At 31.9% G+C, this 26,219-nt stretch overlaps 1 protein-coding gene across 15 annotated transcripts in view; it reads left to right on the forward strand.

Moving 5' to 3' along the window:
* Positions 1-4,520: 4,520 nt before the first annotated feature.
* Positions 4,521-26,219, forward strand: part of LOC148601240 (uncharacterized) — a 42,203-nt gene continuing 20,504 nt past the window's right edge. For 5 of the 15 annotated variants that reach the window (XM_088555069.1, XM_088555072.1, XM_088555073.1 and 2 more), the window contains exons 1-5: positions 4,521-4,695; positions 17,229-17,291; positions 18,096-18,234; positions 22,799-22,892; positions 23,358-23,520. In XM_088555069.1, the coding sequence (XP_088411195.1) occupies positions 4,629-4,695; positions 17,229-17,291; positions 18,096-18,234; positions 22,799-22,892; positions 23,358-23,520 (526 nt within the window). In that variant the 5' untranslated portion in view covers positions 4,521-4,628. Of the gene's footprint in view, positions 4,696-12,877; positions 13,118-17,228; positions 17,292-18,095; positions 18,235-22,798; positions 22,893-23,357; positions 23,536-26,219 lie in introns of those variants that run through there. The other 10 variants (XM_088555067.1, XM_088555068.1, XM_088555075.1 and 7 more) reach the window with 5 other exon arrangements.

Consider the following 26,219-nt stretch of genomic DNA (forward strand, 5'->3'; position numbering starts at 1 on the left):
TGACCAGAAATAGTATTTGCCTTAATTTTGTAGGACTTGCTTACTACTATTTCTTATGCCTACTTACACATTATTTTACCATGTTCATTCTGTTCAGTGACATTAAAATCTAAATCTAGAGCTGTATTGAGCTTGAATGGTGTTTCTACAAGTGCCCAAACTGTTCTGGACTCAACCTCTACAGCCATATAAAGCTGTGCCCTTTGAAGCATTTCACTTGATTTGAATTAGGACTTTAAAATATGGTGAATACCAGTAGTTTATGATTTGTATTATTGCAGCTTTAAATTTTTAGGAAATACATTAAATATTAATGTGGTTGATGTAACTCAAGCAGTGGCCATGGTTGCTCAAAATTTTTAAATCAAAAAGGCATTTAACATATCTGCAATTGCATTACTGAGATAGGCAGAGAAGTACTGTTGACAGGGGATTGCTACTTTCTATAATAACATTAAAAAACCAGGTGGCTAAAGCTGGCTAACAATTAGTTTACTTTTTAAATCATTACATATAAAGAACTGTGAAGTGTTTACCATACTTGCTTTATTGGAGAAGATGAAGGACACAGTGATTCGAAACCCTCCCTTCTGATTTAATGAAAGAGGTTGAAGGACCCGGTGATGGAAAATCCTTCCTTCTTCTTCATTGAAGAGGTTATAGGACAATAAAGTGGAAACCCTTCCTTGTGCTTTATTGAAATTATCAATAATTATTGGTAAGGGACCTTATCAAAAGCTTTACAGAAGTCCAAAAGTATCCCTTCCACCTGTTGGCTTTTGTTCAGGCTTGAAGCAAGATCGTTGACTGTTATTAAGAGCTGTGATTCACATGAATGAGATTTCCTGAATCCATGTTGCGTATCTATCAAGATCTTATTGGCATCCAGGTGTTTCATAACGACGCTAAATATTATGTGCTCTAGTAATTTACAACAGATAGGTGTTAAAGATACTGGCCTGTAATTAGATGGTTTACTCCGATCGCCTTTTTTAACAGTGGTGTGACAAAAGCATTTTTCCAATCTGATGGTATCTGTCCCAGAGTAATTGATGCTCCATAAATGAGAGTAATTGATAGTACTATCTCGTTGGCTTGTGTTTTCAAGAATTGTCCTGATATGCCATCTGGTCCCGTGGCTTTGTGTGGATTTAAGCCAGTTAGAAGTTTAAGTACACCTTTTTGATCGATTGTGAAGTCTGGTACCTAATTTGGATGAGTTGTTGTGTCCATCTGAGGTATCTGAGTTGTGTCATCGCAGGTAAAAACGGAGGTAAATTGTTGGTTAAGAATGTTAGCTTTCTTGAGAGTGTCACTGTGTGTTACTTATTGAAGAGGTTGGAGGACGTGGTGATTAGAAACTCTCCCTCCTACTTCATTGTAAAGGTTGAAGTACGCGGTCTTTAGAAAACCTCTCTTCTGATTAGGAACTTTCCTTTGTCCTTTATTGAAGAGTTTAAAAGAGGTGGTGAACAGAAACACTTCCTTGAGCTTTATTGAAGAGATTGAAGGATGTGGTGATTAAAAACCCTCCCTCATTCTTTATTGTAGAGGTTGAAGGACGTGGTGACGAGAAATACTCCCTTCTCCTTTATTGAAGAGGTTAAAGGACGCGATGATTAGGAACTTTCCCTTCTCCTTTATCGAAGAGGTTGGAGGACGTAGTGATTAGAATCTCTTCCTTCTCCTTTATTGAAGAGGTTGAAGGACGTGGTGATTAGAAACTCTCCCTTTTCCCTTTTTGAAGAGGTTGAAGGACGCGGTGATTAAGAACTTTCCCTTCTCCTTTATTGAAGAGGTTGAAGGACGTGGTGATTAGAAACCCTCCCTCATACTTTGTTGTAGAGGTTGAAGGGCCTGGTGATGAGAAACCCTCCCTTTTCCCTTACTGAAGAGGTTGAAGGACGCTGGTGATTAGAAACCCTCCATCACACTTCATTGCAGAAGTTGAAGGACCTGGTGATTAGAAACCTTCCATCATACTTTATTGTAGAAGTTGACAGCCAGACACAATATCAGATTATAATGTGCTCAAAACTACTGATAAAATTCATGATATTCAAATGGTTTAAGATTCATAGTTTTATTGCTATGTCTAGCAGTGGTAGTATGTGGTATAATATTGGAACTATGTGAAGATATATGAAGAACTTAGTATTTCTAGTTCACCGCCCCAATTAAAAAAAATAATGAACTATGTGAACTACAAACGTTTAATTACCGATGACCGTAGTAGTTCTATCTACAGAATATCAGAAACATTTCGTAGAGGATTGACTGTTGTACTCTGACCAAACGGGTGATGAGTTCAGGGAGATAAATTGGAGTTATGTCATTTTGTATAATGAAATATGAAACATTAGTGATGATTTTCTCTTATTTTGCCTATCAGACAATTTTCCCCAGCCTGTTTCTTCGTATAAATAGCTATATTTCGTAAATATTGGAAGACCTGTTACTATTCTCGCGGCTTCTAATTTCAGTATTTGCAATTTGATAGAGTGTGTGATACCGCAGTTATGAAACGTCACGGACCATGAAGCTGTCCTACATTTTCAATCTCCGTATGCATAAAAATGCAACCCGACTAGTTTATTAAGACGAATTTATATATAGAGATACCATTTTGGTACATTGTTTTCTTAATTCAGATTTCCATATAACATTATGAATAAATAATAAAAAATATGAAACATGGGAATTAATTTTTAAAATGACGCCTTCTTTGAATAATTTTACATATATATGATTAAGCAAGTCGTGCTACTAAAATTTATACTATAATTCACAATATATCCTAGGCCATTAGTTGTGTGTATTTAAACATAAATAAGATACATTTGTATCTCTTAAATGTGCTTTATTTACCGAAGACTCAAGAAAATCTAAAAAAAAATAAAATAAAAATTAAAAAAAAAAAAATAAAAAAAATTGGACACTGGGTCAAAAATTTCCTTTTCTAAAATATATCAAATCACTACTGAGAAGTCAAGAACAGGCATAATGTGCTTGTTCCAAAGAAAAAAAGTAGCTCTTAATTGACAATGGATGGTTTTTAATGAAGTTGTCTTAAAGTTGGACCGAAATAGGATTTTTTTAAAAAAATTCCCTACACAGGTAAGAGACTGTCTATTTAGAAACCCGACATGGTGTTCCTGCTAGGATTCCAAAAGGGCAAGATGCATGTCCTGAAAAGGGGCACTTTGGCGCGTAGTTGAATGATCGAAAAGGGCATGTTGAGTGAATAAGGTTTACAGACATATATATTGTTATATTTCATCTGCTTGGCATTTCCTATGATATGAATGGCGCATGGTAAATTTTATCCCACGGAATTTTTTGCTCCAATGTAATGTTTATATATCATATATATGTCCAATAGTACATAAAAAACAAAATCAACACTGGAAGGCTCAGAATATGATTATACTATTCTCTAAGAAAGCTAATTAATTTTGCACAAAATGAAAGAGTTATCTCCCCTTTTCAATGACATTTCAATAATTCTATGTAATTTTGTTTCTCTATAACCGTTGCAGTCAAGGTTGAGAAAGGATGCATTTGTGATATGAAATGGATGAAAAAAAAATGAAAACGAACTTCGTCATGTGTGACCCACTTTCTGGTTTTTGCGTGGACACCCTCTTAAAATAAATGTTTAATTCGATCCTTACATAGTTATAAGAAATGGCGATTTATGCTTCCGATAGTTACATATGAAAGAGGATTCAGGATCCGCCGTTGAGATTAAGAACATTATCAAGAACAAAAAAAAACCAAAAAGCAAACAAACAAACAAACAAACAAACAAAAATGCAGAATATCTGTAAAGCCAGTCTCGCATTGAAACTATTTCCTTAATTTGAAGATTAATGATACTTGATCTGCTTTTAACAAGGAAAACACATTTAATTTTCATCAAATTTGTCGGTATGTGGCGTGGTACACTCAACAGCATTTATATTATTTATATTGTCGTTAAAATAAAACGCTAAAACTGATACTTTCTGATAGGTCAATTTGATGTATTTTCTTCACTATATTCAAACAGCCATGATGAATATATGTAGGGGAATACATGGATGAGTTATTTACAGTATAAAATTGACCTTTTATAAGTCGAAATTTTGACTTAATCCAAACAAGGATTTTTATAGTAGACTCTAAAAATCCTTGATTCAAAATTTAAACATTTAACCTCAAAATGTTGATTTGTATATACTTGAATTGTTTGTTTTATTTAAAGTAAGGACATTCATTTTGTTTTCCATATTCTTTTTAATTCTAAAAAGTCACTGGCGGCTTTTCATGTGTTTATGAATAATTATAACTCATTAAGCAATTGAAATTACAGACATGATGAAGAATGAATATTTTAATGGTAAATTTAAGTTTAGAGTCGATCGGAAAGTCAGACAGGGACTTATTTTTCATGTCTTTGGTAAAAAGAATGCCAGTGTCGCGGTGCTTTATCGCCGTCTTATTATCTGCTGGTATTCAGCTATTTCGTTCGTAATTAATTTCCGGTTTACGAGTTGACTTCCGCTATTAAAAAATCTTGAAAAATGTTATGTGATTAACTTGTTCAGTGTTAATGACATCATGTAGGAGTATGACACTCAGAGAAAATGGCAGAAGGAAATTCAGGCGACCGAGGAAGAGGTACATTGCCACAAAGAGGAAAAGTTAACCAAGGTAAGCAGATAAGACCACTTTTGTTTTTTAAAATAAAAAAAACCCGCAAGACAGCAACTCAGGCTTTGTCTATTAGTTAAAGTAGCAATTTCTATGGAAGGGTTAGTTGTTTGTTGATTTCCTTTTTGAAACACAGAGGACAGACAAACGTTTTGCATTTGTTTGAATTTAGGACAGGTGCTACCTGAAAGTAGTTAGAATAAACATTTAGTTGCATCCACTATGGCATACCAACAGTGATGCGCCATTCGTATGTAGGAAGTTATTATTGGAATGCACCCAAAATGGCTTACAAGGTATGCCCCATTTATATGATGCCACAGATCAAAACCATCTATCCATTGGGAGCAAAGATATATATCTATCTACATGTATCTTCATATTTGAATTATTTCTGCACTTCAATGTCTTCATCAATATGCTGACTATTATGTGCCGTTTGTAGTTGCAATGGAATTCAGATGTATGGATGGACAAGGTGATTACATTCATAGGTGTTAACCTCACACAGGAGTCTCCCGTAATTTTACCTATTGACTCTAAAAAAAGTCTCCAATGCGATCTCCCAGTTTCAAGAATTCCTCTTATAAAAACCTCCTGTAATTGAATTTATGTATTTATGGTATTGATAAAGTATTTGAAATCCCCTGTATTATTTATTTTATAACATAACAAAATATGTTGATAATGTCATTACACAAAATCTCCTTGAAATTTATGATGGATTGCAGGAGATCTCCCACACAAGACTACATGTAGGTTAACAGGTACATTGTATGTGAGTACACACTTTTGTATCATCCACTCATTGAATTTGGATATAATTACATCAGACCAGCAACCCTGCTATTTTTATGGATATTGATCTGTGGGATGGGGTGTGAAGGATGTGCCATATTAAAAGTTGAATTTTTATTGGTACCATGGGATACCATACATTGTACATGTACTTGAAATACTTCTTACGACTGTGCATGACTGCATGCTATACACATTACAAAAAGCCACATTTAGCTCTGCTCGTACATTTTATACGTGTACACAGTGTAGAAAACCACCGCTAGCCAGCTCGCCAAATACGAGTATATGTGTAATTTGTCGAGTTCTTATTAGCTTACATTCATTTGGCAACCGTCATTTGTTTGGCGAGTTCCAAGGAAAGTTAACCACCCAACAGCTAATTGAGTAAAACATCACTTAACATCATACATTAAAAATATGTTCCCTACATTTTAAGAAGTTTAGCTTGAATATGTCAAGTGAATTTTGGCATGATATGCACAATTTTATTGACTGGTAATGCATAATGTTTACGATCTACCATTTTAATTTCTGGTAAACGGGATGTACCAAAACCTATGCGACGGTCCCGATCTCGTATTAGTATTCAAATGAAATTATCTTGGTAATGTAAGATATGTTACCTTGCAAATTAGTTGTTTATTGTCAAAATAAAAATGAGCAAGAAGCAAATGATAAACATTTTCTTGTTTCATAATGATGAATGTGTTGAAATATAATTTTATTTTTAAAATATGAGTTCCGGAATGGAGTACTCATTTGGTAATTTTAAAGTACATGAAAACTTCAATGTGAGGGAATATTCTAAAATGGAAAAGTTTTTGATAAATTTAAAAACAAATGAAAAGATAGTTGATTCAATGGTACGTGTACACACGGTACAAAAATGTACATGTGTAGCTTAAGCAAGCATACTTCAATAACTTGTACATGCTTTATATGTCTGAATTAACATCAATATTATTCATGGTACATGTATATTTGGATCAGAGTTCAAATGAAATTTTCTGTTAAAACATTGCAAAATTTGCTACACACACTGCAAGGGATTAGTCCTAATGCCTAGTGCTACTCTTGTATATAAAAAGGAACACTGGTGAACTACATTATACATCACACACATATTTTTTCAAGTATACTAACTGTACATTTGTTGTATATTTTTGTAGCAGTCTTTATAAATGTCAGACAGGAGGTGTTACATGCATGTCAAAACCTAACAAAATTCACTTTTGTTTCTAATTCAAAAAGCAGCTAAAAATCACATTACCAGTTTTAATTTGTTATTTAGCATATTAAATTGTTGTCTTAATTTTGAAATCAATATTCTATTGATTGCACATGAAATGGCTCTTGCAAGAGTTATCATTTTTGATTTAAAAGAAAGATAAGTGTATGCTTTTCTCCTGTATACACAGTGTTCTAGGATTCCTATTTCCTGTTACCCGGGGCAAGTGAAATTTGGGTCAGGGAAAGTTAGGTACGTAGTTACACTTTCCCGTGGCAAGTTGAAAACTTCATATGCTGTAAGGATTTGTTTTGTAATGAAAGCAGTCACTGACTGTGGGAAAGTTGATTTTATTTGGATTTTTCCTGAGGAAACCTCAATTTCCGAAAAATCCTAGAACACTGATACAAAAAGGACTACAGTTAATTGTAACTTTTGTAAAAATACATGTATGACGTGTAATAGATGAAAAAAACCCATCATACATGTATGTTGATTTTTCTGCATCTTGTATCACCTTAATCATTGACAGTGTCTATTTTATGGATTTGTTCTTATATGTTCAATGTGAATATTTGTAACTGTTATTTGATAATCATTGCATGTTAATAATATTTGTCTACATCTGTTTCTCAAGGGGATACTGTATCAGTTTATCTGTGACCTGTTGACTTAGTGGGTGGCCTTACTAATATGGAAAAACCATTAACATGGTTAATTAGTAATTAATTGAGGACATCAGAAAGTTGATAAGGCACAAGTTACCAGTAATTGACATGATCGATAGAAAAGATGTTATAGGCAAGAATTATCTCCATTTTCAACTGATGTACATGTATGATCCTAGGGTTCATTGCAACACATTTCATACAATTCATTGCAGACACATGCACATGTACATGTCATAATACATGTTGATATGATTTAAGCTACATGTACATGTACATGAACATTTTAAAAAGCAATGACTTGAGTATCCAGTTGACAAGGCTCTGCACTCAGTGATCTGTTCTGTGTGGTCATTTTTAAGCGTACACAATTTGGAGAGCTCTATTTTTATCATAAAATCATTATTCCAAGTTTGTGGTTTGAATTTTTTATATTCTTGTTACAGTTTTTTTTTATATAAATGTGAACAAAATCAAGAACATGTGTTTTTTTAGTTTAGTGGAAATCTTTACATAGAATTAAGATACAAAACAAAAATGTACATGCATGTCAAACCAGAGAATAAATCCTCTGATTTGATTTCTAAAAAACTATCAAGACTGTCCCCCCTCAAATTTAATCAGTTTTGGAGAAATTATTGTATCAAGGAAAGAAGATATAATTTTGTCTGTGGCCTTCACAAACTCCTACTGTAAACTTATATTGTTACTTACATGTAAATGTAGATATTAAGTATACATGTACTAGTACATTTTGTTCATTTAATGGTCATATTTATTATATAACATGTAGAGAATTTGATCAATTTGATTATTCTGAAGGAGGCAGCTTTAGAAATTTGACATGTGTAATACTTATAAAGCAAAATGATATATATTTTTTTATGAAGTCTTCAAGGTGTAACACACTTAAGACTTTTCAATGTAGTATGTTATTTAATATCAGGCAGGTGTAACCTGTGAAAGAATGAAACTGTAAACATATTAATTTTTGTTGTTGCTAATTTTCGTGTATTCTGTCAAGTGAACATATTCACGGTTTCAAAAAATGATAAGTGCTTTATAGTGTTAAAACTCAATTTTGCGCTTTTCTGTCCACCACGAAAATAGCAAAGATTAATACTTTTACAGTATATTGATGTTTTAAAAAATAATTATTACTTTTACTGTTTTACATCAACTTGGATTAATCTTTTTTTTACAATTTAACAAAACTTTGAAATGTGAGCTATCTGCACTAAAAAAATGGGTGAACACTTTGTAAAGATTCTTACTCGGTATTACAACTTCCTGTCAGACTGAAATTGGGCTCTCAGTGCTTCCATTAAGTCAAAGTTAAAATTTGTATTGATTTCTGTTATGAGGACATCAGCTTCTATTATGTACATGAGTCTTATCATATTCACATTTATAAATCAGATGGTAAATATATGCAATCGTCCATTTAATACAATACATGAAAAGAGCCAATAAAAATCATTCAATAACTTGATTAATATGGACAACCAGGTTCTATGCAGAAAAACAGGACCACTACAGAAAAAGCCAGTCAACTCCATAATGGAAAAAACAGGACCAATACAGGAAAACCAAGTCCATAAGGGAAAAACATAAAGACATGGGTACAACCAGAGTGAATATGAATTCACTTCTGATAATTGTTTCTACTAACTTACTTTGTTTTTACTTTTTTGACTTATATCTGTATTTAAAAAATAAATCTTTAACATTTAATATAAGAAATTGATTTTCTAATATTAGAAAATGGATTTGTCATATTCAGTTACGATTTTTTAATATTAGATATTAAAAAATGTGACTGATTTTCTAATATTACAAATTCATTTTCTAATATAACAAATTCATTTTCTAATATTACAAATGTGTGATATTTTTTAATATCACTAAATCAAAAATTTGTAATATTAAAAAATGATTTTGTAATATTAGAAATTCATTTTCTAATAATACAAAATATTGATTTTTGTCCACTTTGGCTTGCTATATACTACTATGGTTATGTATATTCAGTTTACTTATCACTTCTAGAAGATTTGTTTTTTTGCATTATGTATCTTTCATTTGTAACTTAACTTGAAATGGTGAAATTTTTATTTTCAACAAGCAAGTAAAGGAATATTTGAAATCCAAACTTATCTGAAGGAGATACCCTACAAATTCAACTGGTCCATGCTCCCTGTTTTTAGTAGAGTATGATTTGTTCTTTTACTTTAGTTTCTTTGTCTGTATTCTTTTGGTTATTTCATGTTCTTTGTTGTGTATGTCTATTTTCCTTGTGTAGTTTTTATCCTTTGAATATATTCTTACGGTTTACTGCTCAAATCTTGCTTTATTTCGTCTTGATTATTTTTCCATTTATTACACTGGAAAATATAGCATACTTTAACAATATGAAAACAGAATGCTTAAAGAAATTTTATTATTGCCTAGTTATCAAAAAGTTACAATAATATATGGAGGAGATTGAGAGAATATTGGCTCAGTTCTCATGCGTGATACCTAAGGACTTTTATTTCATAGTATTTATGTCTGTTTCTAGCTGTGGATTAGATGATTCAAAGATTAAAAATTGGAAGGAATTTGTACATCCTAACATGTAATTAATTGTGATATCAACTTGACAAGAGGTCAAAGTTATAATCTTGTTCAAAATAGTTCTGTAATAGATCTGCAATAACTTGTACATGTAGTTAAAGGTGAATAATTTATATTATGTTTTGCAAGCTGTTTGTAAATGTAAATCATATGCGATCTCTGCACATATCATTAATGTTTGAAGTAATATGGAGTTGCAGTCTGACCAAAACCTATTTTTGTTTAATTAAATAAAACATTGTTATCTACATGTACATGTCTGTTTAATTTTCAATAGCTTTATGGTTCTTTTTTGTCATTTACATGTACATGTATATGTGTTATGTTGTCTGAAATTAAACTTTGTCAGAATGCTTTAAAACTAAGCTATCAACTTGCAAAGGATTGGTTGAAAACACCTTAAGAAATGTACTGCATAATGCTGGTCAGAGATGCTTCATGCTAAATCTGTGTTCATCAGAATTTAATGTGTAAAGAGTGCCTGAATGAAAGATGTTGTTTAGAAAAGCCACATGTGGGTAGCTTAAGGCTAAAAGCTTAGAAGGAAATAGAGGTTCATCATACCAGCCCCTCACTAATACATTTACCTGAACATCTAAAACTCAATTCAGGAGATTCAAGACTTGCCGGTTTACAGGATCGGCTTTCAACTACATGTATATGTACCTTAGTATAACTGGTATATGATTGTCAATAATACAAGCAAATAGATGAAACAGAAAATAATGTATTTGATATTTAACAATGAGCCTTTAAAAGCCTTTTTAATTTGCAATAAGATACTTCCCTTGTTTGAAATGAATATTTTTGTTATGACTTTTTTTATAGACCTTCATGTTTATTTTATTTTTTATCAATATTGATTTGGAATATATTTGAAATTTACGTGACACATGAAATGTCAATTTCAGTTTGTCAGTTACAGCTGTTTCTAATACAAGTTAAACAAAGTACTTTGTATGGAGGGATTTAAATGATATATAGAAAATCACATTTTTTCATGTGTCGCAATGTTGCATTTCTTTAAAATATGTGCTTTAATCAGCATGTTTTGTTTGGATTTGCTTATTATTAATAAATGGGCATTTTCAACAGGCTGCATGTCGATATGTGGATCTGACTCCAAGGACTACATGTATATGTTGTGTTAGCACATAAGGCTACACACAATACTGAAAAAATATATCACAATATGTTTATCATTGGAATTTAATTCACATTCTGTATGTGCCTGGAAGAACCTTGATTTCTGTTACTTTACCTGGCAAATCTGATTGCCTGAAATTGACTGTTGTCTGAAACTTTGTAAACAGAGCTACTGTGTATCGCACTTCACGAAATCAAACTGGATATTTATGTTGTAAATTTTTGTATGTGTGAATGTTTGTAATTCTTTTTTGGATTGAAGATTGTAAAAATGCGAAAGTACGTGTAATATTTACATGTACCTAAAGAATTTCATTTTAGATATGGAATTGAACATTGTAAGTGGAGGAGCTGACCCCACTTCTTGTATAAAGTGAAATTTTATGAAATATTGTATGTTCATTGATTTTGTGATTGACACCTCTTTAGTACAAGAGTTCAGTAATGAGTATGTGGACTTGCTCGAAGAATTAACTGGTATACTACCCAGACATATGGGTTGAATTATTAAGTTGATCATCGACATGTATTAAATACTCTCCTTTGTGAAGTACAATTTTATTATGCAAGAAATAGGAAATCAGCATCATACTGACAATTTTGACAAAGGCATTCACTCTTGTATCCCTAGGTGTTTTCTCCAATTAGCCATATTTGCTAAGTTCTAACAGAATAATGGTTAAAAAAACGAATTTTTATGCATGAATGCAATTACTGTATGTCTCCAGGTGTTAACAAAGCATCTTTACCTAATACCTGTGTCATCTGTTGCATAGTAATCCTGTTTTACTAATTACCTGCAAAATCTACAAGACATGCACATTAGATGCACTTGTCTCCATTTCTTTGATTAAGCAACAATTGAAAATGCATATGCTTCTTGAGCACATTTATGTGCACTGTTCAATTGATGGGGAAATATTAGTTTTATTGATGTCACATGTGCAAGTGCCAAAATTTATGACAATTGAAGGAATGCTGTGTCATTGCCAACTTTTCAGCTTTTTGATGGAAAATGGGAATTTTGTAATTTGTCTTTCTATTACATTATAAGCTTGAACAATCTGTGATTAAAATTGATTTTCTGCTCGAGATTGGAATGATTAAGTTACTATTTTTGAGATAACAATTCTAGTTTTGTATTGAGTTGTATTGCAATTGAAAGCTTTTACATGTATAAATTGTACGAATGCAACAAGTATCGAATTCTAATCGCTAGAATCATACAGACATGGAAAAAGGCATTGGATGATATTGCTAAAAGCTGAATTCATTGATATAAGAAATTCATAATATTAGAATTTATTGCATTTTGATTTGTTATGGATTACAATTGGATTTAAAAGGAAATATAGAACTACATGTAATTTACATGTATTTGTTGATGCTTTGAAATGCATTTGGAATTAAATTATTTTTGACAACTTTTTTTCTAGGCATACAGTTTAATGTGTTTTATGTCTACCTTTTGCATAAAACATTGTTTAAACTTTTGCTAAGTACTTATATTTTTTGGAGTACTTGTTACATGTACATATATCAAGAACTGAGTAATCACAGTGTATATGGTACTTGTTCCAGTATTAGACATTGTAGAATTCAAAACTGTTACTGCAGCAACTTGAGTGTACTACATTTTTTAAGCTGTACATATGATGTTGCTAGGATGATTTTTATAGGATAAATACTGATACAACATTTATATTGACTTCTCCAACAACCCTACATGATAAAATGCAACAGATTGTTCATGTGAAAACTATGTAAATAGACTAAATTTACTGTGGAACTCTGAAACAATTCCTAGCGAAGAGACTGGATTATACTGCAAAATTTATGAGACTATTTTAAGAAATTATTACTGGAGAGACAATGAATCTAGACTTGCTGTCAGATCCTGTGTACATGCATCGAAGGATGAAATTACATAATATATCCCTGATGAGACAGTATAGAGTACAAAGTAATTAATGATTTAATTTTGTAAAATGGCAGGTTTATTGCAGAATTAAGAGTTACCTCCCTTTTTTTAAAACTTGAAGTCAGCTCCGTTTCTGTAACCAATTAGTTATACAATTGTTACTACTCTGCCATTCTCGTTACACAGAAGTTACTTTTTTTTTCGTGTAACAAAAATTGCGGAGTAGTTGAGATTGATGAGTTATCTGTTGGTTTATTTGATTCAGAAGATTGTCTCACATTTCTTCATTTTTCTTGTGACATACTACACCATGTACAGGCATACATTTGAGGGTATGGATACGTGAATACCGGGATACAAAATTGAGGCAGTACAGACACAGGAAAATTAACTTTTAGGTGTTGGTTTTAAAAATGAGATAGTTAATTGAACCAGCGATTATTTCATGGAACTCTATGATTATCAAACATATGTTACATTGTGTTTTTGGTGATGACAGCATTTCATAAAAGATTGAACATATCAATAATTCAGAGTGGGGGGAGTCAGTACCAACATAACAAAATGTTTAATTCTCATTCATTTTCCTGTGATTTGTTTTAATAATAATATATTCAACTTTAATTGAGCCCACTTGAATGATCTAAAACAAAAACAAAACAAAATTGGAATTTTAAAGCTGTCACTAATCGCAAAATTCAAAAATAGCGTGTGCCGACTGGGGGTATCATTCTCATTGTACATGTTGTATTAGTTAAAGAAGACATATTAGATTATAATATCACTTCCTCTGTAGTATCTTGTAACTGCCACCCCTGCTTTAATGGTTCATTGGGTTGGCAGATGTCCATGGCATTTTCAGAATGATTTCAAGGGAGATAATCCAGCTGAAGCATTGTATACTGTATATCAGGTAATTTTTGTTGGGTTGGGTGCTACTTTTGGCCTATTTTAGCAGTCTGTCTAAGTACTTTGTTTACCACTTATCATCAGCCAAAATTTATAGTATATTTTTTTGTCTAAAAATTGTCAAAATAACCGGCAATACTGTAGTATTGCCAGCCAGAGCATAGCTAAGTTATCATTGGTAATGTTACTGACAGTTCTTTTTCTGAACATACCTATACTACAATGTGCTCTGCAGGACGGTAATTTGTAGCACTATGCTATCTGAAATTAGATCTGGTTAGAATTCTGTTATAGCTTTTAGTTATTTTTTTTTAGGAAAAACCTTTGAAACTATGCTGTGGCAGTGCATGATTATGGAGACAAAACTGCATTTTGTTCTATTTTAATATGAATTTTGCTCTTGGGGCTTTCTAAATTATTTTCCTTACACCACTGTTTAACTGTATGAATCTTCTAAGTTCTCCATTCAATTTTTGTTTTGAATGATATTTTGAACAGATAATTGTACTTTTTGTGCATTACTCATGAAGATTTATGTAAAATCCAGTATGTTTTAATGCAGGATTATGGAATAGATAATTAAATGAAGCAGATTACTCATACTGAAATGATAAAGCTGACAGCAATTATGATGTGATGTATGAAATTAGTTAACCTCAACTTTTTAGAATTATAGGTTAGAATTACATGCACAACTTATAAGACAATATGAATTTGAACATAATTAGATATTAGAACAGTTTTTCCCATAGTTTTCTTCATTTAAGAGCTGTTGCATTATAAATGTGTGTGATGTCATTACAGCTGCAACAACAGAGTAGCAGCAGCGAATGCATGTACATGTATTGCAGATTTAATTACTGTAAAAGTATTAATTTTTGCAGTGTACTAATTTTCGCTGTTTTCGCTATGAGTATAAAAACGCCAAAAATAGTACCCGTGAAATTGATTTTTAACACTATATAAGGCTTATCATTTATTGAATCTGTGAAAATTGATACCTGCGAATATGTTCACTTGACAAAATCTGTGAAAATTAGCGACCACGAAAATTAAAACGTTTACAGTATTGCATCAGTTTCTTGAATAGGTCATAGGTCTGTTTTCATAGATGAATTTACACATGAATCAATCCTTGTGTGGTATGCTTAAATTCACCAGGATAGCATGTACATTTTCTACATTCTGTGTCATAGACCACTATTAACAATATGGGACTGTCAACTTAGTCAAGTCATCCTGCAACTTGCATGGGACTGAGGAAAGGTCACATATATACCTTTTCTAAAGGTGACAGCCCTGCCATTGATGATATTCTTTTCTGTAGTTTTAATATGTTTAAAAATATTGAGGATAATTTGTCATTGGCGATAATGACAAGAGCTTGGGAAATCATTGTTTTTTAGACTATAGTATACATGCATAGTTTCATAAAAGAGTTCATATTTTAATCTCCATATGCCCACTTGGCTTTGGTAACAAATGCATGAAATAAAGAAATTTGTCTCTTAATTTCTTTCTTTTACTCTTATCTTCCTTTGAAAACATTGCTTGGAGAGTAAAGGACTATCATTCGATGCATGAATAATATGTTTACTACAATCACATACATGTACATGTACAATATTGTACTGTTTTCCATGATTTATTGTAAGTATTTTACCTCAGGGTGAATAAGGATACTTCAGGCTATTGAGGATTAATTTGTGGTTTCCTGTGAAATTATCTTCTCCTATATATGTGGTTAATGTTTGAGAGAAATGAAACAAATAGAAATTCCTTTTTACGCCCACCCAGAAAGGTTTGAGCAATAGATAGTAAATGATTGGTTTATTTTCTATATGTGTGTTATGAAACCTGATTAAACCAAACCCTGATAAACAAGACCCTATGTAAAACAAACGTTTTCTGAAGTCACTTCATACCAGTTTTAATACAATTTGGAAAACAAACACCTGTCTTACCCAAACATTACTTTAAGGCTAAAAGAGTACTGTAAACCGGGTAATTTTTGCACCATCTTTTTTTTGTGCTTTTTGTGATCAATCTACTTTAATGCAGTTTTAAATTCATGATCTTTCCCCAAATTATAGTATAATGTTCTCCAAAAAAATGTTCATGACAGTTTTATTTTCGCATGACAGCTCTTACTACAAAAACAGCGAGGAAAAAAAACTTCGGTGAAAATTTCACAGTTTACAGTAGGTTTTACTGCATTAAAAGATAGGTCTCTTTTCTGCTTATCTGTCTGTGCACTTGAGCCTTAGTTTAAATTGTTTTCTGAGATGAGATTGGCTGTCAGTTCCCTTTTCCCACACCCAGAACTTACCATTAGACATAGACCTGCATTGTATGCAACTACATGTACATGTACTTTATTGTAAGATGTAAATGTAGTATCAAATTACAGTGTCAAAACCCCCAAATACTTGAGATTATTGAAGAATATTAGGTCCTTCAGACTATTGACTTTGAAGTGGTGGTTTCCTGTTAAAAACTTACAATGAAGTTAGTATATCATGAATTGACCAGTAATGGTGAAAAGACTTTGACAGGACAAAAGTTACAGTTTGTATAAATTAGACATGTTAGAGGACAAGGAAATGTCTGGCATGTAAATGATGTTAATATACTTTCGTAAAAAGTGTCCCTGTCTTTCTTATGTTTTTTTTGTATTTTTTGCCCACTATGGAACCAAGATTGTAGAAGTACGCTTTTGTTAATCATGTTAATTGAAAATTTAATGAATTTTCATGAATTTTGAATTGATTTGACGGGAAGTACAATGGTGCTGCATATATCTATCAAATAACTTTACAGTAGCAGATGCAGAAGTGTTTCAAATAGGGAAAGAGGAGGATGATCAGCCTACTGGTTTGGTATACCACTAACAAATGTATTAACATTTCCCTTATTTTTTTACCATGTATGTCGTCTGTGTACTAGTTAAACCAATGTACATGTGTACATTGTACATACAGAGTTTTATCTGTGTCACGACAGAGGGCTGTAGGCCTGGGTTTCGTAACAAAATCAACAAATCTAATAATATCAGGTTATTTTTAGTAGAGTTTAGGGTATCATACTGTTGTACCAGTACCATCACGACATCTGTCCCTTCAATTTTTGTCATCTAAAACTCAGGAACTCTTTATTTGAAAAGGGCGGCTTGGATACTTCATGTTCCATGGACATTATTACCTTTAGACAAATTGTACAATTTGTAATTTTTTTCTTTTTTCAGTGTGTCAGCAATGGTTGGTACATGAAGACGGGGCTTTAGCTTATGAGTTACAGAACAAAGAAAGTAAGTGTTCAACCAGTCATCATCTTTTGCAAAGGAGGTAAAAATAGTCTGATCTATTCATAGTCCTAATAAAAAACAAGTTGAATACACACCATGTGAAAATGCAGATTGAACATTTGAGGTTTTACCTATGTCACCAATGGCAACAGAAGGTGACTGGTCTAGTAGCCACCCAACTCCATCCATCCATCCATTTATCTTTATGTTATGATACTTAAGGTATTTGTAACCTACATGATATTTTTTATGCTTTGGAGAAATGAATGTGCTAACAGTTGTATGATATTGAAATAGGTCCAAACATGTTATTAGTCATTCATCTTCCTTTGATAACTTCTGAAAATTATTTCATATTTATGTGAAAACTTATCAAGATACACTTCTGTTATCCAATAGCAAGGGCTTAAGTGTAAGTATTTGTAAGAATCAGGCAAAATGGGAAAAATCAGAAACATGCATGTCAAAACCCCACCGATCTGACAATATAATTTTTTCATACCATGTTTCACCCATTCACCCACTGTCTGATTCTTACAGAGACTGACAATAAGCATTTCAATTGATGAATTGGTTTGTGAGTGGAAAATACAAATGTACCAATGATAAACAACTCAAAGGTATATATAATATGAAATTTGCAAAAACAGGAAGAAGTAGAACAAGAAAGCTCAGTCAAAGATTTCAAACCTGAATAAGATGAGCATTTAACTATTTCAAATTTGAATAAGATGAGAATTGAACTGGAATCTCTTTTTAGCAACACTTCTCATTGCATTGACTGCAACTATATTTTTTTCATCTTAGTTGATTTCCACTATGGGTTGAACCGATTCAATAGGCGGACAGTCAGAGAAGACATTCCAGTAGCTAGAGTTGTACAGACTGATGAGGAAGTCAGACAACAGCAGGAACGATTCCAAGAGCTTGAAGCACTGAAGGCCCAGTAAGTGTTATCCATATTTAGTGTTAACTGGAACATTAAAAAACAGAACTTTGGTATGAATTAGAATTTGACTGTTTAAGATCTAGTTGGCAGACAACTTACCTTGTACCATCCACTTTTGTTACCCTTTGGAATTTTTTGTTTTGCCCTTTTTTTTTTGCTGTAAGATCATCTGAATAGTTAGAACTGGAGGTCAAATAAAGAGATGATTTTTATCCGGAAATTCCTTGTTTAGTTTCTAATACTGTAAACTGTGAAAAAAAAATTTCGATACAGCTTTATTTTTCACTATTTATGCGATAAGACTTTTAAGGCCAAAATTAATTTGTTGTGAATATTTTCTATAAAGAACATTATGTTTTGAGAGTTTGAAAAAGACCTTAAAACTGTGGTAAATTAGATTGATTGCAAAAACCACAAAAAAAGGTAAAATATTTTTGCAGTATACAGCATACCAATTCTCTACGACTTAATGTGTGTTCAGTAGTATTTTGATTGTATCTTACTGAACTCATTCCTATGCTAAGAGATCAGTTCTTTGGTTTTCTATACTGGTAGTTAATATTGATGTTCAGTGGTATGATATATTGTGGGATATGTTGTCAAGCATTTGAGGTAGCCTCTTCTTGGAGGGAGTTCTTTTATAAAAGTGCTATCTTAAAAAGTTTAGTGAAAACCAGTAATAACAAATTTGTCCCCATTTCCTGGGTACCATTTTTGCCACATACTTAAATTTTCATGTCTCTGCATTTTCCTTCTATTTTGATGCTTTAGTACATTTTTTGTTGGTACATATACAGCCAAATGTGACCCATTTGATAATCATATGGTGCTTGATTCATATAATAATCATATGGTAATCATATGAAAATCATATGACATTTATCATGTGGTAGTCATATGATTATCATATGATTCTCATATGATAATTTGGGCTTGAAAACATATGATAATCAAATGTTTGTGCAAAACATGTGATTATCATATGTTATATGAAACATATGATTATCATATGGTGTTCGATTCATATCATATGATGCAAACCATATGATTCCCATGTGTGGCACATTTGCCTGTGTAGTACCATAAATTGGGATATTTTTTACTGGTACATAGTACCATAAATTGGAATATTTTTTGCCTGTGTAGTACCATAAATTGGGATATTTTAGAGTCTGGTTATTTTGTTGGTTTTCTCCCGAAATAAGAGGGATTTATTTTCTTTGTCTAATTTTGGTGGTTGCCAAATATTTTCATTGACAATTCTAGAAGCCACAATTTTTGTAATGTTTAATGATGGAGCTTTAAAGACATGCGCCAAATACGCCAAAATAAAAATACATCTAAAATTTCCCAATTTATGGTATTTTAAATTTCCTTTGTAGTACATGCATACTTCCTTGCATTTAAAGTTTAAGTTGAAGGATTGTATTACCTATCACAAGCCAAACATAGAAGAGATTGTAGTGTATTTACAAAGTTTTACTCCATTAGTAAATATTTTCCCTTTGTCATGCTTGTAAACTCTTATTTCCCTATGTTTACAATCAGTGCCCTGTTATATACTGCAGGCTAGAGATGAAGTCATGAAAAATCAAATATTTACTTAATTGTAAAGAAATGCATTTGATGTAATGTACCTTTTATACCTATCTGATACCATTATGACTTAACTTTGTACACCTGGGGCAGGTGTTTGGTTCACATCCAAATTATGTCACCTGACGGAAACAGTGACTGGCCTTTATTAAGTTCAACAGGTCAAAATGATGTAAGTTAAGATGTTTAAGTTTCAGGTGAATTGGCAGTAGTGGATCCTGATCGCAGGGAGTTCTAGGGCTGGAATAACATTTGTTTGAAAATGTTGTTAATTTTCTGCAAAATTTGGCAAAATGAAAAAATGAGTAAATGATTGGTTAGGATCAACACCCCCCTCCCACAACATCAGATCTATGCAAAATTCATACCAAGTTTGATTCTTATTGGTCTGGTAGTTTCAGAGGGGAAGGTTTTTGAAAGAAATAACATTAAAAATAGGGATAAAATGTGGAAAAGGGCAATAACTCCATCATAGCTTGGCTTGACAAATTAAAATGAAAATTAGACCGAAGATATAAAAAATGAGTGATTCAGATATCAAAGGCAACCAAAGTTTCAATACTGTAATCATATCTACCCTTTTCAAGAGGAGCACACATTTTTTTTAACATACCATCTGTATGTCATGTCTGTCTGTTTACTCTGAAATTCGTACTCTATATTTTCAAAGATAGTTTTTTTTGTTTGGTGTGAAACCTTGCATAATTTTGTCCCCCGCGATGTTTCGCGAGGGGACATGGTAATGCCAGGCGTCTGTCCAAGTTTTCTGCACTTTTTTTGTAATGCTCCTACCAAATTAGTTTGTTTTGGTATGTAGCCTTATTATGAAGAGTTACAGATTAAGATCGACTTAAGTTATAGTTGAATGATTTTTACAAAAGTTATGGCCCTTGGACTTAGAAAATTTCACTGAAATTCACAGGCGTCTGTCCAAGTTTTCTGCACTTTTTTTGTAATGCTTTTACCAATTGATTTTATCTTTTGTATGTAGTCTTACCATAAAAAGTTACAGATTAAGTTCCACTATAGTTACGGTTGAATGATTTTTACAGAAGTTATGGCCCTTGGACTTAGAAAATTTCAGTGAAGTTTAAGTTTGTGATGTATCTTTTTACGTTGGGGACATTGGAACGCTGTTCTTTTATTCATGTTATGTCAGTAAAATGTATTTATTTGTAAGGTCCCTTAAAACTTTTTAGGAATTTGATTGTTTTTCTCCAATTTAAAATTGGTTATGTTTTTGGAACGGAGGTAAACTTCTTTAACCTTGTCTGTCTGTTTGTCTGTCACACTTTTTTCTAAATTTACTTGTCACAGTCCTCCTGATTCTTTTAGACAAACTTGATATACCACTATTTGTGCCATATAATCAGATTTTATTTCAAGCTTGGGTGACAACAACTTCCTGTTTGAAAACTCAGTACATATCATCCATGTATACTTAATTGGAGGTGCAGGGATAGTACAAGTAAAGCATTAGTTTACAGATTTCTTGTTGAATATGAATACTTAAATCTAGTACACATGTGCATTGAGTCTGCATGTGTTTTTCTATATAAATATTCTTCTTCAGATCTCAGTTAAATCCTACAAGAAGGTAACAGTTAGAGCTATAGCATGTACAATGAATATTTGGATTTCATTTATTTACTTCATTTATTCAAAATCGCTACTTTTAGTTTTATGTGCAGGGATGCTGATTTTGTACACCAAGATGGACACAAACTTCGTCTTCTCTCAATGATATAAATTTGGTGAATGTCTATATGGAACATTAAGTAGATATATGTTGAGAGAAGGAATTCCAATTTTTTCGAATAAATTGTTCCATTTATAAGCAAGTTCAATAATATTTCAATCCCATGACGGGGATTTTTTTTTTATCGGGTGAATGTTCTGTACAAAGTGTATGTAATATCCAGTCTTAAAAAAAAATTGAAGTCTGTTTCTCACAATATTTATTTTCTGTCATGCTTTCTTTCAGTTGTCCTGTATGTTTTATTCTATTTTAATTGTCATAAATCTTGTTGAATGCAATTATTTATAATGTATTCTAGAAAAAGGTGCTAAAAATAATTGTCATCGTTGATGGATTAATTGGTTTTAATCTGTCCACTTAGATTTATCTACAAAGAACTTTGCAGTAAAGATATTACAAATAAAAATGTCATATATGGCAATGGCAAATCAAAGTCCTAAAGCTCAGTTGAATTCCGGAAGTCACTGTTCCCATATCTTTTTAATTATAGAAGTATCAAGTAAGGAACCTTTAGTATTTCTTTGTAGGATAAATTTAAATGTTGTCTGATATTTTTATTGTGATTCTTTGTGCTATCAAAATTTAGCAACTTATATTTGTAGTTATTTTTATAGTCCATTTTTCTGTGAACTTGAAATTTTGGAGGAAGCACAAGACTATACTGTAACTAGCTTTTATCAACAGTTGATTAGAGAAACGTAGATAATTTCTTGGTTTTCAGCCACCCTCCTATTTTCCTCCTTTTAAGGTGTCTCATTATCCTTATCTATCACCATATCAACAACAAATTAAACATCTGTCAGTTCACCATTAGTTTTTATCAATGAAAAATGTTAAAAGCACCATCATCAGACTTTTGGAGCAAAAAATGTAAAAGAAGTGCCTCCCACCCTTATTTGTTTTCATTTAAAAAGTCTGAAAACCAAGAAGTTAATTCTGAACAGCCTTACCTCTCTATATATGTATATTTTTGTTTTTGGTGTAAGAAATTTAACCAAGGTACCAAAGTATAAATGTCATAGGGTGTAGTTTTTGATGCGAAATTCCTTCCTATCAAAGGTTTCTAATCTGAAAGTCTGTTTTCATATATACCCAAGCTTACTTAAATATTTTATAAAAAAATATTGATTTTTCTTAAATTTTATAGTTTAACCCTGAAATACAAATTTTAGCAATTGACATTTTTAATTCTTTTCTTTTTTTCAGAGCTGAGGAAGATGAGGAGGTGGCTAGAAGAGTTACTCAGGAGCTGATGAGTGAAGAGGCTGCTCATAGGAGGCAAAGGGAGTTAGAGGATGAGGTAATTTAATATCTGTTATATGGGATATTGATTAAACCTGTAATATGAGGCAGTAGTAACCTGTATGAGGATGAAGTTGAATATATAGATATATTCAATAAACTGCTTGTCACTATTTTCTTCCTCTTGTTGCTTTTTCTTGACATTTTGATGGCTCTTGTCACTTCTCGATGCTTCTTGACACTGCTTGTTGCTAATTAGTGAGACCGGTATTTCTTTGTGTTTGTTCTTTATATTTTTTTTGCCTGTCTAAATCTTTTTTCCAAATGACCACTCGCGAAACTTTTGTCAAAACTAAATGCTTCATCTCTACCTATCTGAATCAACTTTGCACCAATAGTAAATGACATGAAATCCATTTTATATATAAGGTAACCTACTCAATGATTCGCTTGCACTTAAGGCATATGCCTTGCTTATATTATAAACTATAAATACATTCTGTCCTTGACTTACTTTTTGTAGGAACTTGCGAGGAATGCTCAAGAAAAAGAGAAGAAGAAATATGAAAAATACATGGAGAAGAAGAGAATAAAAGAATTGAAACGTGAAAGGGAATTATTAGAAAAACAGCTGGAACAACATACTCAAGATGCTAGGCTAGTTGTACGATCTAGCCAAGAAGCAGGTACTTCAGATGAAGGTAATATAAGGGTGACACTGAAATTTCCCTGGTATGGTGAAATATTCTGCTGAGTCACCTGTATATGCACTTTCTGTTAGCATCGTTTTAGAACTCTTCAATGTAGAGGTAACTTTTTTCTCCTATTCTATATCAATTTCCTGCACAGGTCATGTAAGAACAGCCACGCTGGATGGTGGGGTTCACCTCAATTTTTAACCTGAATCAAAAGGACATGATTATAAACAGGCAGATAACTTAAGTGGTGATGATCTCAGTGCAGGAGATTAATTCTTTTCTGAGTCAAACAATTTAAAACCAAATCTTCATTGTCAATTTATTGTAATGTAGAATCGTAGATGATTAATAGACAATTAATCGTAGATGATTAATTGTAGATGATTAATAGATGATTAATTGTAAATGATTAATAGATGATTAATAGATGATTAATCATTGATTAATTGTAGATGATTAATCAATATTAACTGGGGTAATCATGAAATTCTTGAAATTCCTAGGTGAAATGATAAATCATCTCCAGTACAATGTGAGATTAGTCTGTTTACAATATATTATTGTTAACTTAATTGACTGGACTTTCAATCCAATGCTGTTAGATTTTGTATAGGATGTTTTGGCATTAAAGATTTGTTTTTAATTAGTTAGGTTTTTGTAGTACATGTATATAATGTAAATAACGTGTGTAACCTAACAATAAATATGGAATGCTTTAGAAAACAGAAATTTTTTTTATGATTAGAATTTTTTTTTTACCTAGAAAATATAAATTTAAACTGGAATTCTCATCATAGAGAGAAAAATACTATAGTAACATGTGTTTGCAATATTGAAGGCATGAAATGTTGTTTATTGCAACTTCAGTTTGATATGGTAGGGAAAAAATAAATAAGGGAGCCTTCAGATTTTGCTGATATTTTACAGTGCATACAATGATGATGCTCATAAAATAAAATAGAGTGGTCATCCCATGATTAAACACAACTGACTGATGAAATTGCTTAGGTAGTTAAGTGGACAATTAAGGAGATTTTAACTTTTTATTTTTTCATAGGTATTTGAATCTGTGTCTTATAGATAGTTTTTATCTCCTCCTCAATTGTCCAGTCATTGAAGGCCAACTCTTTTATATGAACATCATCATTGAATGGGCTATTATTTCAAAGAAAAAGATGAGAATAAAAATTTCCATATTTACTGTTTATGGTGTACTGTTAATTTTGTGTTTCATAAATTATAGGCTTTAAGCTTCAATATATTCTATCTTATACTTAATTCTAGCTTTCAGTATACACAATTTTCTATACTTTATCTTCTCACATTAGGCTGTTTTCTTTATGGCACCACATTGTTTAGATAGAGTTTCAGTTTTATTCATTTAAGAATGACTTACATTTTTTTCTGTCTGAAGAAATAACTTTGAATTCAATCCAATATTGCACACTAGATAACTTGCAAAGGCCAAAGCAGGCTATTTATGGTCATTGAGGTCATTTCAAAAGGTCAGAAAAAATGTAACAGTCATTTGTTCAGATTTAATAACAGTACATTGATTCATAAAACATCAAAAAAGGTTGGTGACATCACAGTCACATAACAAAAGGTTGTGTCTATGAAATAATAGACATTTTTTTCATCCAAACAAAAAGTATGTCACTCCTGAAATTTGAATACTTATAAATATTGAAAGTGTCAGGGCTAACTCAGGTCTAAGTTTATTATTGAAAAAAAATGCTTGGTTATCTGTGTTTTACTTGTCAATGTTATACATGTACTTTAAATATAGTTAAACATGTATACCTTGTAAGGAATAGATTGTGGTTGTACAAAAAAATATGATTACAATGATCAATGATTATGCAGAAATGATGCTTTCAGTTTTATATCAGTGTCAACATGTCAATGACTGCTTACCTAACCAATCTAAAAACAACATTTATAAGTTGTAGTTATCAAAACAGTCATCAAAAGGTAAACAAAAATAACAAAAGTACAATAGGGCGAAGAAAAATGACTCCCATTAAAAATTTTAGGAAGGGCCAAGCAAACTAGAAACATGACATATTCCTGTTGTATAATGTCACCATGTTTTAAGCTTCTTTGTAAAATCTTTGTTATTCATTCAGAACTACTCAGCCTTTCTTGTTTGCACAAAACTTTATATGCACTTGGTAGAAGAATTTTGTCAGGTTTGTCCAGACCTTTTTGAATTTCTTACCATTGCATCAAAGCTCCTCTGTTTGCACCAGAATTCTTGAGAGGAGTTACTGTTCTTGATAAATACTTCACCAATGTTTTACCATCAACTTTTGTTCACAGATTACTATATTCCCTGTATTACTGTATAGGGGGAAAATTTCACGGAGTGCTAATTTTCGCTCATTTAAGCAGTCAGTCTGAAAACATCAAAATAAATTCTGTGAAATATTTACACTGAGCTCAGGAACATAGAGCACAACTTAGCATCCACCAAAATTAGAATCGCCATAATTTTTGGCATAATTTGGCCTCCAAATCACCAAATTTTACACCTACCAAAATAACACGCTATACAGTAATGTACGAAATAATCCTTTCAGCATTCAATGTAATTTTTCAGTATGACGGAAATAGCAGAGTAGTTCTGTTTGTTATAAGGATAAGGGACACAACTCTTACAAATCATTGGAACGTTTGTATTCACC

Source organism: Perna viridis, chromosome 12, assembly GCF_037379345.1.
Source record: "Perna viridis isolate PV_CMFRI_1.1 ecotype Kerala chromosome 12, ASM3737934v1, whole genome shotgun sequence".
Taxonomy (NCBI): domain Eukaryota; kingdom Metazoa; phylum Mollusca; class Bivalvia; order Mytilida; family Mytilidae; genus Perna; species Perna viridis.